This window comes from Hypomesus transpacificus, chromosome 18, assembly GCF_021917145.1.
Source record: "Hypomesus transpacificus isolate Combined female chromosome 18, fHypTra1, whole genome shotgun sequence".
In the NCBI taxonomy this organism is placed as follows: domain Eukaryota; kingdom Metazoa; phylum Chordata; class Actinopteri; order Osmeriformes; family Osmeridae; genus Hypomesus; species Hypomesus transpacificus.
The window spans coordinates 3,310,767-3,327,248 of NC_061077.1; the positions used below are offsets into that span (position 1 = coordinate 3,310,767).

General features: G+C 43.7%; 2 protein-coding genes across 3 annotated transcripts; both read left to right on the forward strand.

Moving 5' to 3' along the window:
• Window positions 1-235: 235 nt before the first annotated feature.
• On the forward strand, window positions 236-4,020 carry pim2 (Pim-2 proto-oncogene, serine/threonine kinase). Its single transcript, XM_047040615.1, has 7 exons — window positions 236-500; window positions 813-913; window positions 1,037-1,087; window positions 1,490-1,719; window positions 1,925-2,094; window positions 2,292-2,468; window positions 2,611-4,020. The coding sequence occupies exons 1-7, from the start codon at window positions 440-442 to the stop codon at window positions 2,781-2,783; spliced, it is 963 nt and encodes a 320-aa protein (XP_046896571.1). The 5' UTR covers window positions 236-439; the 3' UTR covers window positions 2,784-4,020.
• A 494-nt stretch (window positions 4,021-4,514) lies between these two features.
• slc35a2 (solute carrier family 35 member 2) lies at window positions 4,515-11,641 on the forward strand. 2 transcript variants are annotated; one of them, XR_006957560.1, is made up of 7 exons: window positions 4,515-4,896; window positions 5,651-5,833; window positions 6,510-6,661; window positions 6,773-6,895; window positions 7,087-7,694; window positions 9,044-10,566; window positions 10,823-11,639. XR_006957560.1 is itself a non-coding variant. In XM_047040178.1 (6 exons), exons 1-6 carry the CDS (start codon window positions 4,836-4,838, stop codon window positions 10,848-10,850), a joined length of 1,155 nt encoding a protein of 384 aa, XP_046896134.1. In that variant the 5' UTR covers window positions 4,515-4,835; the 3' UTR covers window positions 10,851-11,641. The 2 variants fall into 2 exon arrangements, 1 of the variants encoding a protein (XP_046896134.1); XM_047040178.1 differs by lacking the exon at window positions 9,044-10,566 and having other exon boundaries at window positions 10,823-11,641.
• Window positions 11,642-16,482: the final 4,841 nt, after the last annotated feature.

Consider the following 16,482-nt stretch of genomic DNA (forward strand, 5'->3'; position numbering starts at 1 on the left):
GCAGAACTATATTATGACCACGCACCCTTTTGTCATCAGAAGTGCCTTCTTTTACTGGAACCCAGGCGAAGTGGTGAAATTCGGAGAAAAGTAAACAGCAGCTCATTAATAGTAAAATCATCAAACCGTGCTTAACATTTGATTGGACATCTATTCAAAATATCGTCATGTTCAGCACGCCTATTGGATAAGGGATACTTGTGGGCGTATTTAATGCTGATACTACAAATCGGCACTAAACTTCGGAGAGACTTGACACTAGTTTATAAAGCTCACGAGTCTTCCAGGTTAAACGTTGGAACCTTGCTTGTCGGATATTTTGAAACTTGAGAAGAATTTACTACGGAAGTTCTATCGTGAACGAATGGATATAACATTAATCGAACCGCACTGGAATTAGCCTACAATATTATAGTATTTCATTCCTTCAGTTTAAAAGATGTTGGACAAACGCATTGTTGTTGATCTGCATGTGGATCAAGATGCCAGAGGAAAAAGCGGTAAGAGACACCGAGTAGACAAGGCTAAATATTTACTATCCTCAGCCTTAGCTTAGTTATGAATGTGATGTTGGTTAATGAGCTTCCAATTGAAGTGGTAGTTAGTTAGTAGGCTACATGGTTGGGTCACAGCATTGGAATTCACCAGGGGCAGTTTGTTTCTGTTACCACAACAAAACAGATCGCTCTAGTCTACCCACCGTGGAATCGCATGCTTGTCTTTTATCCTGTGAATTACTTCAACCAATATTTTTTTTACCATGACTTTGAAACTATTTGTATTTATAAATATTTTTACATCCTAAAATGTAGGAAAAGAGGATTTTGAGAAGCAGTACCAGTTTGGAGCACTTCTTGGAAGCGGTGGATTTGGGTCCGTCTTTGCTGGACAACGACTTTCAGATGGCCTGCAGGTAGGCTAATTCACCAAAGTATTTAAATAAGAAACACATCAATTTTTTTTTTTAATTCTCCGAGAACGAGTGGCCTACAAAATATTTAATGAGGCTAATACATTTCTTTTTATTTGTTTTCAGGTGGCCATAAAACAAGTGTCAAGTGAAAGAGTTCAACAGTGGGCGAGATTGGTAAGTGTAAAAGCGCATTGACATTTTTATACTATGTTGTGATTCCAATCCAGTTTAATGCATTTCAAATCTTCCGAATGCAAAATAAAATGTGAACTATAGTCCCTTACGCCCTCTGTTGGTGATAGATTGAAGTACATCAGGTTATTTCCACTGGCGCGGTTATTCATATCGATTGACATAGTAGTGGGAAATGACGCGTAGGGTTTTTCCTTCGTAACAAAACAAGAATTTACAGCGTTTTCAGCGGTATTTTCTGCGGTCTTTCCGCAGCTTTTTGTGGTTATATTATTTATAGTTATATATTTATAATTTTTACATGTTTATCATATATAATTTTTTTAAATAAAATGTCAGATATACTAACATGCCCTTTCTTCTCTCCTTCCCTTCTCTCTTTAGCCTGGTGAAGCCTCCACTGTGGTTCCCATGGAGATTGCACTATTGATGCATCTGGGTGGAGGTCCCGGGGTAGCTGGGAGTCTGGGGCACCGGGGAATTATCCGGATGCTGGACTGGTTTGAAGTGCCAGGTCAGGGCTTCCTCATGGTGTTTGAGAGGCCCCAGCCCTGCCAGGACCTGTTTGACTTCATCACAGAGAGGGGATCCTTGGACGAGCAGCTCGCTCAGAGGTGTGTACAGACCAGGTTGAACTGGTGTTAGACCAGAAGACTATCTTAGTCTTTTTTAGCAGTTTAGAGATCCTTTATGTTTAATAACCATCTGTCTTTCAATCACTAGCTTTGACTTACCATGGATGATTTTTGGGAACTCATTTTAAATGTGTTAGAATGGTTGTACTGAAGTCTAACATGTTGTTCTTGTTGTTCCTGCCAGGTTCCTGCGTCAGATTGTGGAGGCCTTGCAGTTCTGCCAGGCTCAGGGGATTGTGCACAGAGACATCAAAGATGAGAACATACTAGTGGACACACGGACAGGAGATGTCAAGATAATCGACTTTGGTTCCGGGGCCTTGCTCAAGGATACGGCTTACTCCGAGTTTGAAGGTGAGAGGACAACCTCGGGTTGTAACACTTTGTAGAGAATCTCTGCACTTGGTGGCGTATGTCTAAACTAAGATATGGACACTAAACTACGATATGGACACAATGTAGTTGAACCCTTTAACATGACATGTAATAATCTACTATAGCTTTTGCATCATGTAATAACTTGTCATCCCTATTCATTCTCCTCTCTTTAGGCACGCGAGTGTACAGCCCTCCTGAATGGATCCTGGAGCAGCACTACCATGCACGGCCACTGACTGTCTGGTCTCTGGGTGTGCTTCTCTTCGACATGGTGTGTGGTGACATCCCCTTCGAGAGGGACTGTGACATCAAACAGGCCATGCCAAGCTTCACTAAGCGCCTCTCCAAAGGTGCGTCTCAGAACTTAAGTTCTATTGGCCGGATTCCGAAGCCTCAGTATCCATCAGTTCATCAAATACAACTTTATTCTGCTCATTCTCAGATTGGTTTTCCATGATTGACAGTCTCCCTCTCACCCTTTGTGTCCTTCAGAATGCCAGTCTCTGATTCGCTGGTGCCTATCCTACCAACCTGAAGACCGCCCCAGTCTGGAGCAGATCCTTCATCACCCCTGGATGGAGCAGGGCGAGGATGTAGAGGAGGGGGGTGAGGCTGGAGACCTGACTGGGAAGAGCAGCTCATTACCCAGCCAATCCAGCATCTGAGACAATGACACTTGAGCAAAGGATGCTCTGGGAGACTTCACATGCCATTGTCTGTTAGTTCTGTGTGGTCTGGTCTGAGGGACCAACCAATGCACTGTGTTCTGTGTATCCAGCCCTCCCCGAAACCTTGTTATTTATTGTTCAGTTTAGCTTTTTTTTTTATTATTATATTTGTAATTTATTTAACAGGTATTGCAAACAAGTGTGAAAAAGTTGCACTGTCTATATTCCTGGGCTAGATTATTTTTTTAAGAACAAGTCTGTATAAAAACCAAAATAATTTAAGTTAAACATTTAACTTTATCTTTACACTTTGTAGGAACAATGACCACAAGAACAAATGTATACTTTTTGTTAACTTATGGGTATTTAGTACAGTATAGTTGTAATTTTATTTGATTTCAAGGGAGAAGCCAATTTACAGTAGCAGTAATACTGAAGGCATGTTGAAGTTCCTGGCATCCCCTGGGTTTGTTTGAGACATAAACTCTCATTGTGGTCTAATGAAGATCACCCTCTTTCTCAAAAGAGTGACCTGGTTTTACAGGTTAGATACGTATACCTACTTTCCTTGTTTTAGAGGAACAAAGGACTACCTTATGTTTACTGGTACACCTCACTGGACCAGGGTAACATATGTATCACATTGTTACAATTCTTAAAGGAAACACCCACAGCACTATGCACCTATTCTGCTACCTATGGACTGATCCTCTAAGCCCTGAGCAGCATTCCATCTAGCACAGACTAAGGCCTTGCCTCTGGTCTGTCCACCTGTCCAACACTGCTGTTTGGAATGTTTTGTTAACATTTTCATTTGTTCTTAACTTAAGGTGTGCATGCTGTAGACAGTTTGTTTCATGTCAGTTATGATGGGTCTATTGTACACCATGGTTAAGGATGGCTTTATGCTTGCTGTACATGTTTTGCTCTTGGGCTTTTCTCTGAGGAGAATGGTTTATAATGAGGCATGTTACTTATGGGCCTCCATTTCAAAACCTAAACTAAACTCTGGAGCCACACCATGTCACTCAGGATTCAACACTCTATTTAACTTGCTCATACTTCACCCAACCGTCAAATCTTGTGATGACATAGAATACAGTATGATGCCACTTGGTCATCCTGTAGAACACTGTGGTTGTATAGTTGTAATTGTTATGTAAATACATTTGTATTATTGTTGTTCAGTGTCACAGATTACAATTATTTATATTAAATGAGAATATGTTTGTCACACAGTTTGTTTGGTGTCATGTATTAAACATGTTACATTCATTTAGTTTTATGATAACTAGTAACGCTTGTCCGCACACTTTTTACTTAAATACTGAGTTTGGCTTTGAATTGTGTTTAAGCTGTTAAAGGGGCCTATCAAGGACCCCATAGTCTCTTTTCTTACTGTAGTTGTGTTGAGCTGAATTTACAAGCCAACAACAATGCCATGATGGGGCCTGATTAAGGTTGAAGGTTGAAGATCTTTGGTAAGTCATTCTGTGAGATCAATGTGAATTTCCCTGGTGCTTAATAAAAAGCTATGGTCTGATTAACCTTTGGCTGGTTCTGGTAAAGTGAAGGTTTATCATGTTTCCCCCAGAACAGTATCATCACTGATGTGATCTAGCTCTTTTTCAATGGGTAGGCGTGACTGTTCACACACTCCGGCACAGTAGGTGGCGGTAATGCCCTTTTAAGTAGGCTGGGATCTGCCAATCTAATTGATAGAAGAAGAAGAAAAAACAGGAAAACGACTGTGAGGGTAGCTAGTCAGCTAACTTGCCAGTCAAGTCTGGGCGAAACCACCTGGGCGCAAAAAAACAGAAGACCACTGTGTTCTCGGAGCGTAGAATGGCTCAGTTAGTGGGGTGATCTAGCATATAACTCATTCAAGTGTGGAAGGGAGTAGAGCTAGATGACAGCTGGGAAGCTAGCTGACGTTTGAGAAAAAGCTAGCTAGCCAGGTAGGCAGCTAGACAGACTACCTTCCTAAAAGTCAGGTAGAGAAAGTGACAACTTCGTTCAGTTCACAACGACGCCTGTACAATCGCCAATATGACACGGGGCAACGGCAGCCAAGAAACAGCAGACAGGACTCTCAGTCGACAAAATGAAGGTAAAGTTGTATAGCTTGCTAGCTAACATAGTAAAAGCACGATGTTGAAAATGGTTGTTTAAATCTGAACAAGAATACGCATGAGAGTAAAATAATAGTTAGCTGGCTAGCACCAACAGCAATCTCGCCACCTAACTTGGCGTATGCAAACTAATGGGTTTAGCTACTGTTGGTAAGCGACAGATGTCATTGGTTTCAAAAACTCTTAAGGTAGCTAAGTTTCTAAAATATTTTTACTATGATTTTTTCGAGCTCTTTAGATCTTCAGTACACAGCTATAGCTGTAGGATAACCAGTTAAAAAGCAAACACACTTGGTGACGTGGAGGTGTTCGTGTACACAGTACAGTACTGAGTACAGTACTCAGTCACACCCAGGTGGGGCCAAGAACGGCCTTGTGTCAACATATACAATTCAATATATGAATGGATCATGAACCACTTCCTTGTAGCTACGGCTCTGTGTCAACATATTCAATGTTTAATGAATGAACCGCTTCGTTGTAGCTACCGGACACAAGCACTTGTTCAAACCACCCTTGTGTTTTGAAGATTGTGCAACGATCTGCATTAAGCCAGATACATACATCCACTACTTATTCTAAATGTAGCATGCAAATTATTCGATTTAAACGTTATCTGTTTGTTGGGGCCAAATGTGACACATTTATCCCTCCTAATGGTGTATTGACTTATGACAGAAAGTAAGTGTCTCATATTTTACTGAGTCTTTTGACTTCCTGTGATTCTTGCAGTGAACAGGAAGTTAAAGTACACTAGTCTGGCGATCCTGGTGGTCCAGAATGCCTCGCTCATCCTCAGCATCCGCTATGTACGTACGCTGCCTGGTGACCGCTTCTTCACCACCTCTGCCGTGGTAATGGCAGAGGTTCTTAAGGTGCTCACCTGCCTGCTTATCATCCTGGTACAGAAGAGAGGTCAGTCTGATAAACCACCGTAGGTTTTTGTGTGTGTGTGTAAGCTTGTTTTCATGTGATGGTCTCCTAGGATGTTAAATGTTTTATACAGTTATGAAATTGTCTTATCTGTAAACACTTGGACTATCTACACATTTGACACATGTTCTTTTTTGCTTACATGTGACCTGTGGCAAGGCATGCAATGAACTCTGTGTGCTGTAGTTTGCTCCAAAACTCACAGCAGTGGGGCAACAAACTTGAAATACTCGATAATGGAATTATAGGTGTTTTGTGTAGCGAAACATAATTTACATTTAGCAGACGCTTTTATGCAGAGCGACTTACAGTAAGTATAGGGACATTCCCCCGAGGCAAGTTGGGTGAAGTGCCTTCCATCCAACTGTAAATATACCCAGACAGTGGCACTCCCTAACTCTAAACCATGTCATACTACCATGTTATATACTATGTTGGAAAATATTTTGGATATTCTTTAGATACACAACAATATACAAAAATAATCCAAAAAGACATACTACACCTGGTTGTATTTCGTTGTATGTAAGCCAGCATGCTTTTCTGGTAATTCTGAACCACTACCAAAAGGAAACATTTAGTGAATGGTTTGAGGTTGTTTTTTTTGCCATGCTCAGCATGTCCGCTGGAATGAGCTGTGTTCCTCTCCTTCTGCTAGTGAACATCAGGGACTTTGTCCTGTCCCTGTATGATTCCATCGTGGTGCAATACAAAGACACCCTGAAGCTGGCCGTGCCCTCGCTAATCTACACCCTGCAGAACAACCTGCAGTATGTGGCCATCTCCAACCTGCCCGCAGCCACCTTCCAGGTGCGTGGGTGTCTGTGTTCATTTGTTTACGCATGTGTTTACCCATTTGTAACCCATGCGTACAATTGCTGAAATATAAACACAATGTTTTGCATGGGATTGTGTGTTTAGGTGACGTACCAGCTGAAGATCCTGACCACAGCTCTGTTCTCGGTGCTGATGCTGAGAAAGAGTCTGTCCAGGGTCCAGTGGATCTCCCTGCTGCTGCTGTTTGCTGGTGTAGCCATCGTACAGGTACAGCTGGCTCCGTGGGGGGGGGGAGGAGTCAAAGAAATGAAGCGGAAGGAAGGATAATACGTGATCTATATTCAGAAAGACAAAGGGGGGGGGGGTGTTTGGGATGTGGTTTGCTGTAGCTGTTTGTTGATAGGAGCTGGTGTTGCGTCTCAGGTTGACTGTTTTTAATGTCGTGGGTTCTATCTCAGGTGGAGCAGGAGGGTAAGGTTAAGGAGACCAGCGTGAAGGGAGGAGCCAGCCAGAACTACGCTAAAGGCCTTGTGGCAGTGGTGGTGTCCTGCCTGTCCTCGGGCTTCGCAGGGGTCTACTTTGAGAAGATCCTGAAGGGCAGCTCGGCGTCCGTCTGGATCCGCAACGTCCAACTGGGCATCTTTGGCACCCTGATGGGGTTGCTGGGGCTCTGGTGGAACGATGGGGAGGCCATGGCGGAAACCGAGCGCGGCTTCCTGCACGGGTACACCCCCATGGTGTGGGGCGTGATCTTCAACCAGGCGTTCGGAGGCCTCCTGGTGGCCGTGGTGGTGAAGTACGCCGACAACATCCTGAAAGGCTTCGCCACGTCCTTCTCCATCATCGTCTCCACCGTGACCTCCGTCTACCTCTTCGGATTCCACGTGGACCTCCTGTTCACCGTGGGGGCGGGGCTAGTGATAGGAGCCGTCTATATGTACAGTCTGCCCAAGCCTGCAGGCCCCACCCCTTCCACTGCTGGCCCCTCCCTTTCTTCCTCCAGCCCACCGCGGGGCGAGCTGGGCGACGGTGTTGGGGACTCGGAGCTGGACGCTTTCCTCCCAAAGTCAGTGCTGGTGAAATGAACAAAACTATCTGCAGCTTTCTCTCTTTCTCTCTTTCTCTACTCTTCCGCTGGATTTAAAACTAATTGACTACCCCTCTTCCCCTTCTGTCTTTCTGCTGCTTCATCTGTGATTTGGGAACTCACCCTCTTCCATTTGTCAGTTGCTTGTCTTTTTGTGTGTGTGTGTGTGTGGGAGGGGGGGGTTGGTGTCACGTGGTCCCGTCCCCCTCTCATCTCTGGTCTTTGGGAGCGTTGGGCTTGTCCTCTCAGTGGCCTGACCTAGTTCTCTCCTCTAAAAGCACAAGAGGGTGAAGTATCATTTAACCAGGCCACGAGGAGAATGATACTCTATTCATATCATCCTCTCTCTCTCTCTCTCCCTCTCCATCAGTTTGTCTACCTTATTTCAGTCATATGTCTTCAGCACTACCCACCCCTCCTTGCCTTAAAACTTTTTTTTAATTATTTTTACTATTATCAGAAACGGCCTTGCCACACATCCTGATGACTTGTGTGTGGGATATCCATATAGGACTATAAGATACAGTTGCAATGCAACTTGAATGTTGTCTCTTGAAGTTATCAGGTCTTCAGAAAAACCCCCAGCTACATGGGTGAAGTCATCCATTTCTCTTTATGTAAAGAGTCCTGGAAATTCATTGTACTACTCGCATCTAGTCAACGTAGGATATCAAACTTTTCCAGCTGGCATGGACACTTTATCAATGTCTGTAAAGGATGGGCTACTCCGTTACTGATTGTGTGTGTTTGGACGTGTGTGTGGTTTTGTGCTCTAATGTGGCCTCCTCAGGTCACCTGACCGGTCTGGACCCAGTGAAGCAGGCCTCACCCTAATGACGCACTGCTGAATCTCACATGCCTCCTTAGTCTGTGACCTCCTTTCTCGCCTGCCGGTGTCTGTCTTGTGTGTATCCTCTTTCCTTGCCATCCTTCTCAAAATGCATTGGCGAGGAATGGAGGACAGAAGAAGTGAGTGAAGAAAGGCATCAGAGATTCAGGCCAGTTAAGGTCAGAGTGGGTGTGGCTACCTGGGGTCCACCTGAGACAACCAATGGTCATGCTGTGCCTTTTTCTGTCATCTGTACATATCATAGGTTGAACTTCATAGTTAAAATGTACATATATAATATTGAATTATGATTCACTCATGTATTTTTTGTTGTTGAGATAATTGTGCTGACAATGGGGGGTTTTGACACAGGCAGATATTTATACACCAAAACTGTCCTATGTTGGACAATATATTTTTTCTTTCTTCAATGTGTCTACCGAGGTTGAATGTTTATGTTCTTTTTTTAAGTCCAACATGTTTCTTTGTCTCGGTGAAGGTCATCACTCAGTGTCCTGGGCCTGGTTTGAAAACTCTGCCCTCCCTCCCTGAAGACGATCATCTCTAATTTAACATGAGTGGTGACCAGGGGTCTTCTGCAGAACTAGCCCCTAGCCAGTCATGTCACACCAGTGGAAAGCGAGAAGAATGAGTTTTGAAACTTGGCCCACTTATGTGGGGTGGGGAAGTCTTGATTTGGTCATAATGATTTTTCTCGTTGCTACGTTGTGGCTTTATTGCCATTTCTATTGAAGGTTGTTTCTATATATTTAAGGTGATATCCCAATGTAATATGGAAGGTAGAGGTATTTTGTATTTGCCAAAAAATACTTTTTTTTTTGTTAAAGATGTCAAGATGGGCCATCTTTCGGCGGGGGGAAGTTTTCATGTTAATGTGTTTACGTTACGATGATGGTGAGGAGGTGGGGTATGACTGGGAGCAAAGCTGCTTCGTACTCCTGACAGGAAGCCCATGGCTGCGTATGAGCATGCCATTCATCCACATTCATTCACATAGATCATTTATACATTCTCGACGACTAACTATCAAGAGACATTGTTAACCATCCACCAACTCTCAACACAGCCATATCAACAGAATTACAGTTGCTAGGCTAGTTTTACAGTTGGAACACTTGTGAATCATTGATGGTGGCCTACTGAAAAGTATTGCCTCCATACATGAGTCACAGACCACATGTAAGCATGTCCAGAACACTTATGTCTGAGTAGCATAGCCCAACCTGTGCCGTACAAGAGGAGTCCTCCATGGGCTTTGTACTGTCAGTGGGCCTGTGCAGAACTGTCTTTGATGCTGGTAAGACCTGAGTCCAAATACCATTTAGAATCAGTTCAGTGACTTATCTGTGCATGACTGCTCTCATCTGGCACAATGGAACATAGCCAGTTCGCCCCTGGAAATGTGAATATTCGTATTTGGAGCCAGGTTTAGTGCAAATACAAAGCTCAACTGGCCTTCATCTTGTGTCTTACATCCACCTCCATATTGTTCATCTCTTCAACATCTCTGTGGGTGGGTTGAGAAAATGAAACGATGGAAAAATTTCATGAAGAAAAAGGAAGGCAATAGTTGTCATTTTTACTTAATTTTTACTTATTGAGTTTTGCACTTCATTTGTACGAATGCCTGTCTGTATTTGTACTTCTTCAAGTAAAACTTTTATAAAACGGGACATGGTTTAAACCCCGCTTCCAATGTTGTCTTACTTTACATGGTTATATTGCAAAAGATCTTCTAGGGTGAATATGGTTAAATACTCAAATAGATGTTTCTACTCTTCAGGTCTTCAATCATACTTGGTTGAAAACAAGCTATTCCACATTGTTGTTGTCTAGCCTGTCATATTATTTGAGATCTTAAACACACCCTGTAGGAAGGATTGGCTGACTCTCGACAGATTCTTTGTCATGTCCTAGAATGACTACCTGTTGAACCTGTAGAACCTGAGATCCTGCCATTCTGCATGCCACACTGGGAGAAATCAAAAGAGAGAGGCAGAAGTGAGTTGGATGAAAGACGTGCAACAAGATCTGCTGACCGCTTAAATTGTGACCAAAATCTTAAATAGAACGCAGTAATAGTTTAGAATGATGCTCTAAATCAACTAATCAATGGCCTTTAATTTACTAACCTTCTGCCTTAAAGTAATGAGCAACCTTTCTGATATAGATATATTTTTAACTGATAGCTTTTGTCCTGTTCCCCCTCCCTCTTCCTTACTTCTCTGTCTCTCTCTCCTTCTATCTCTCCCTCCAGGACCTCAGGAAAGGAGAAAGGATGCTGAGCACAATGACTCCTACTCCATGACTGGCCCTCACTCCATGACTGGCCCTCACTCCATGACTGGCCCTCACTCCATGACTGGCCCTCACTCCACACCTGCCCACCATGCCAAAAGAGAACCTAACTTCCGGAATGACAAGTGCCTTTAGAAGCATGAAGATTCCAAAGCACAGTGATCTAGAACACCAGCTCAACTGACAGCTGGGTACACAGGATTTTAAGTGGCACTTAAATGGTGCTTAGTTTACATGTAACTGGTCCTAAACTGAAACACGCATTGTTTTCACATTGTTGCCTTTAACTTGATATATCTTGGTCTGAAATTAACTGCCTTTTTCTACGTTTAACTTTTGCATTATCTGCTGTTGGGTTTAATCCCAATGGTTTTATTAATCCTATTTTATCCGTTTTGATCCTTTTTTCTATAAGAATGTTTTGTGACCCTGCTGGAAATGTGTTAGTCTCTGGTCCCCTCTCCTGGCTGAAGTCCTAACTGTAAGCCTAGCTTGTTGCCCCACATGGAGTGCTATACGAGAAAGCAGTGCACTGCATCCAGGACTACGACAGGCTGGCAGAAGTCAGTCACTAGGATCATTTTTCTTAATGTCATGTTTTTAGACGTCAACTATTTCATTGTCATTGTCTGAAGGTTGTATGACACTATCAGGAACAGAGTTATCATTGTCTGATTGAAATGTGAATGTGGAATATATGTCCATCCATATCATCATCACTTTTGACAATAAGCATATATTTATCAATAGGAATATAGATTTATAATAAAGCTAATTGACAATATTTCGTGTAATCTTTTTCAAAAAACAAATGCGGAATGAGAAGAAGGAAGTGAAGATTAAAGGCACGAGGTGTACGATTCAGATGTTGACCACCAGGGGGAAACATTGTCAAAGTATTATGCCGTTAAGCGTTGAAGGCTTCATCGATGTGCACCAACATTCCAATTTGTTATCTGTTGACAGCACTGTGATCTATATGTATTATGTATGAAAAATAATGATTGCATGACTGAAACACCTGGTTTAGGAATATCAAACTGACATTTTAATAACCTTGAGTGTGTTAATTATTGACAGCATGACATTTCCATAAAACCTCCCTTGATTTAGAGTTATTAGACATCTGTGTACAAAAAACACCAAAAGTTCGAGTAGCCCTAAACATACAGCATAGACTTAAAAATCCAAATCCACATTTATCCGGTGTTTCTATTCATTCCGCTTGTGATTCTCTATATTTGCTGTGTGTGTCTAACACTTGTCAATACCAGTCTAGCTTTCTGACTGCTGAAAGCATGGGCGCCTTGTTTATGCAAGGTGTCACCTCACACATGCCCACACACCCACACCCTAGTCACATGCTAGAGAGACTCTGTGGGTTCCCAGTAAGGCGTGGGAGGAGGGGATCTACGTTAGCTAATGGATATCCCCTCCCTGGTCAAATCCACACATGACACATGGGCCCTGTTCAACTTCACGGCAATACAACTGTCCTTTCTGGGAGAAATCACTGATGTGACAGGACTGCTTGGATGGTTTGTAGCATTTTCATGGATGTCCTTCTAGAGTATATGCTGGACTAGACTTCCTGTCATACCTTACAGAACTCTAAAATAGTTCGCTGCACACATTTACCACCCTCAGAGACTACCACCTCACTCTTCATCCCAAGCGTGTGTGTGTGTGTAGGCAAGCAATCATGTTTCTCTCTCTGTGCATATATGAGTGTGTGTGTGTGTGGATGGTATGCAGCGGTGTGTGTGAGTTTGTCAGTGGGTGTACTGTATGTGTGTGAAACCCAGTTCACTTGTCAGCAGCTACACCTGTCAGCGTGCTTATTAGGCAGGGGGGCTGCACAGGGACAGCAACATGAACTACTGGGCATGGCAACAGGGAGTGGGAGGTAGTTATAGCTAGCAACCATCGTATGTATGATGCCAGAGGCCTGACTGTTGTTGACACTGGTGTATCATCTTTGTTCCCTGGACTCATTCTTGGCACATATTAACATGGCTGTTGATTGACCAGAAGTAAATCCTGTACTTCAGGTAGCCTTTCTTTGTCCAGAAAACAACTGCATTCCTCATTTGAACTCAAACTAACTTCACAGCACTGTCGGTTTGTTTGTGACTTGTGTGGGAGAAAACTTTAAAGTATTTCGAAACTAATATTTCTGAAAGTGAAGACAATATATCACAATGATCTAGAGATTATACTGCAAGGCCGTGTCATAATATCAAATAAAATGTTATTTGTGTACCCCATTTTAACATTTAACATTTTAACAACAAATTTGAATAAGGGCTTTAATAAAGCTTGTAGATATCAACGACTTCAACTCAGAAAGAAGCCAAGCATGAACTCCCTAAACTGGTAAAAACTGGTAAAAACTAATGTCAAGTAATAGAACACAAGTGTTTATGACATGGCCCCATACAGACTGCAGGTCAACTGGTCCAGCAGCACATTTTCTGGACTCATCAGAAGATTACCAACCCTCCATCATTTTACCAACATGATAGAAAAAACTGCAGAACGTGTGAGTCACAGGCTATAGGTCTATTTCCACAGCCCCGGGGCCATAAAAGCTGTGCGCTAACCTTTCCCAGACAGCTGCTGCCTAAGTCACGGGGTTTGGGCCGAACTAAACATAGAGCTATAACGTGTTGGAGTAACAGTGGCAGCTAGCAGGGCCTTGGTTAGCCTTGGCAGAGCTTCTGCCACCTAGCCTCACTCACACTGCCAGATCCTGACAAACACACGGCGGTGTCCCCCCTCCACATATCTGTAACCCTGGCATGGCACACACACTCACACACTTAAAAATGGCAGGAAGAAATCATATCCTTTAGTTATAATCTGCTAAATTTGTCTTTTCCTCTGCTGTGAGGTGACGACACACAGTACAGGAGAGAGTCAGTGACAGGGTTGGAGGGCCTGGGATGGAGGGTTAGGGGTGGATGGTTAGGGTTGGAGGGCTAGGGGTGGAGAGTTAGGGCTGGAGGGTTAGGGATGGAGGGTTAGGGGTGGAGGGTTGGGGTTGGAGGGCTAGGGGTGGAGGGTTAGGGGTGGAGGGCTAGGGGTGGAGGGTTAGGGGTGGAGGGCTAGGGGTGGAGGGTTAGGGGTGGAGGGGTTAGGGGTGGAGGGTTAGGGGTGGAGGGTTGGAGGGCTAGGGGTGGAGGGTTACGGGTCGAGGGTTACGGTTGGAGGGCTAGGGGTGGACGGCCAGGGCTGATAAGGGTTAGGGATGGAGGGTTAGGGGTGGAGGGTCTGGGCTGGAGGGTTAGGGGTGGAGGGTTAGGGTTGGACGGCCACGGCTGAGAGGGTTAGGGGTGGAGGGTTAGGGTTGGAGGGCCAGGGCTGAGAGGGTTAGGGGTGGAGGGTTAGGTTTGGAGGGTTAGGGGTGGAGGGCCAGGGCTGAGAGGCCGGTGCTGGATGGAGTTGGAGGGCCCTGGAAAGTCCCATTTCCAAATCGGAAAGTCTCTCTTCCATTCCTGTTCATTCCCAGGATTCAAAAAATATGTCCAGGGCTTCACCAAAGATTTGTATATAGTTTTCCACATACTGTATTCAGTTGGTTTCTAAACCATCTGTTTTGATGGTCTTGCTGTACAGGGGAGATAGGGTTGTTGAAGTGTGAGACTACAGTGGGAGACTCTTATATTTTTATAGGGAGTTTTGTTGGGTTGGGAGTGAGTCGCTACCCCAAGCGAAAGAGGTTAAGTATCTTGGGATCTTGTTCTCGAGTGACAGGAGAAAGGAGCTTGAGATCGACGGGCGGGTTGGAGCGGCGTTGTACCATACTGTGGTGAAAGGAAAATTGAGCCGGAAGGCAAAGCTTTCAAGTTACCAATCGATCTACGTTCCAACCCTCACCTATTGGTCATGAGGTTTTGGTAGTGACCAAAAGAAGGAGCTAGTGCCCACAATGTGTTTCCTCCGTGTGGTGGCCGGGCTCAGCTTTGGAGACAGGGTGAGGAGCTCAGACATCCGGAGGGAGCTCGGAGGAGAGCCGCTGCTCCTTCGCGTCAAAAGGAGCCAGTTGAGGTGGTTCAAGCATCTGACTAGGGTACCTCCTGGTCGCTTTCCTTTTGAGGACTTCCGGGCACGTCCAACTGGGAGGAGACCCCGGGATAGACCCAGAACGTGCGGGAGGGATGTCTCATCTGGCCTGGGAACACCTCGAGACCTTCCAGGAGGACAGTGTTGCTGGGGAACATCTGGAACACCCTGTTTAACCTGCTGCCAACATGACCCCGACCCCGGATAAGTGATTAATAACGGATGGAAGGATGGATGAAGTGTCTTGAAAAGTCAAAGTACCAACAGTGAACCCATGGGGAACTCCCCTGTGGTCCGATGATTGAGGTTCAGGGGCCAGCAATCATCAGTGTGGGTGAGTGCTGGCAGTGGCCAACATGCCATGCCAGGGAGGCAGATATGTGAATGTGTATGTATGTGGCTGTGTGAACTAAGAGACAAACTGGAGGAAAGGTCATCTGAGGATAACATTAACCTGATGTTCCAGTTTTGCATTCACTGTAAAATTTGTCATAACATTTTTGCGGTTTTGAATACATTTGCACTGTATTTTTTGTTTTAAAATCAATTATGTTTGTACACTTTCCCAACTGAAAGTTGCACGTTTGTAAAGGACCACAATTCTCGTCGCACAAGAACCAGCCTTCTATAGGAGCTGAGTGACACTCATATTCTGTGTCCTGACATGGTAAGCTTTCCTAAAATTCAGTGGTTGCTGTGTCCATGGTTATGTGTCTACCTGGTTGAATAACCAACACAAGCTGTATATTATCTTTGTTTTCTCTATTCACTATCAGTTCAATTCTCTGACCTTCCTTCCCCAGAGACTGTGCTACTGCCACTGTGTATATAACAAAGGTACGTTTTTTAAAATACTTTTTGTAACTTTTTTTACTAAATCTGTCACGGACTGCTTCCCCTCACTGGCACACCTGCTGTCCCTCTATGACTGTGGTAAGGTCATTGTGATGGTGGTTTTTCAGATAATCAATTGTTAAACTGAATTATTATCATGTTAATTAAACAGAACAACCATTACACCAACATAACCATCTTTGACACACAAACATAAGACAATAACACAAAACCCTCTGGCCATGAATCAGATGGATTCAGAAGTAATTCTGTAATTGGCTCACTCCTTAAAATAATACAATCATTCAGTCCAATCAGAGTATAACAATAATCAACTCTAGACCAACTATCCCCAAACTGTCTTTGTTACCCTTACATTCCATAGGATCACCTCTTTGCAGCTAAGATTACATCATAGAACTCCAAGATGATCACTTTAAATGGTCAACTGCCCTTGTAATGTCATTAACCCCCACTACAGCCTGAGACCATTTGCTTTGCTTTCTCGCAGACAATTCAAGACATTCTAATCCAACATTAAAATGCAACTATCAGTAGTCCAGGTTTTTTCCCTTCACATGATAAAACAAATGTATTTGTGATATTCAGTTTACGGTAGCGGGAAAAGAACCTGCTGGAGAAGCTTGGAAGTATTTTTTTTTATTTTAACCATTATCTTAGCAAGGGGTTAGCTTTTCCATATTTATCATTTGGTTATGT

Excerpts from the sequence above, each read along its gene's own strand:
- slc35a2 (XM_047040178.1), top strand. The coding sequence starts at position 4,836 with ATGACACGGGGCAACGGCAGCCAAGAAACAGCAGACAGGACTCTCAGT. Across the intron at positions 4,897-5,650 it reads TCTCAGTCGACAAAATGAAG|TGAACAGGAAGTTAAAGTAC; the intron begins GTAAAGTTGTAT and ends TGATTCTTGCAG. Across the intron at positions 6,896-7,086 it reads CTGGTGTAGCCATCGTACAG|GTGGAGCAGGAGGGTAAGGT; the intron begins GTACAGCTGGCT and ends GTTCTATCTCAG.
- pim2 (XM_047040615.1), top strand. The coding sequence starts at position 440 with ATGTTGGACAAACGCATTGTTGTTGATCTGCATGTGGATCAAGATGCC. Across the intron at positions 1,088-1,489 it reads TTCAACAGTGGGCGAGATTG|CCTGGTGAAGCCTCCACTGT; the intron begins GTAAGTGTAAAA and ends TTCTCTCTTTAG. Across the intron at positions 2,469-2,610 it reads CACTAAGCGCCTCTCCAAAG|AATGCCAGTCTCTGATTCGC; the intron begins GTGCGTCTCAGA and ends TGTGTCCTTCAG.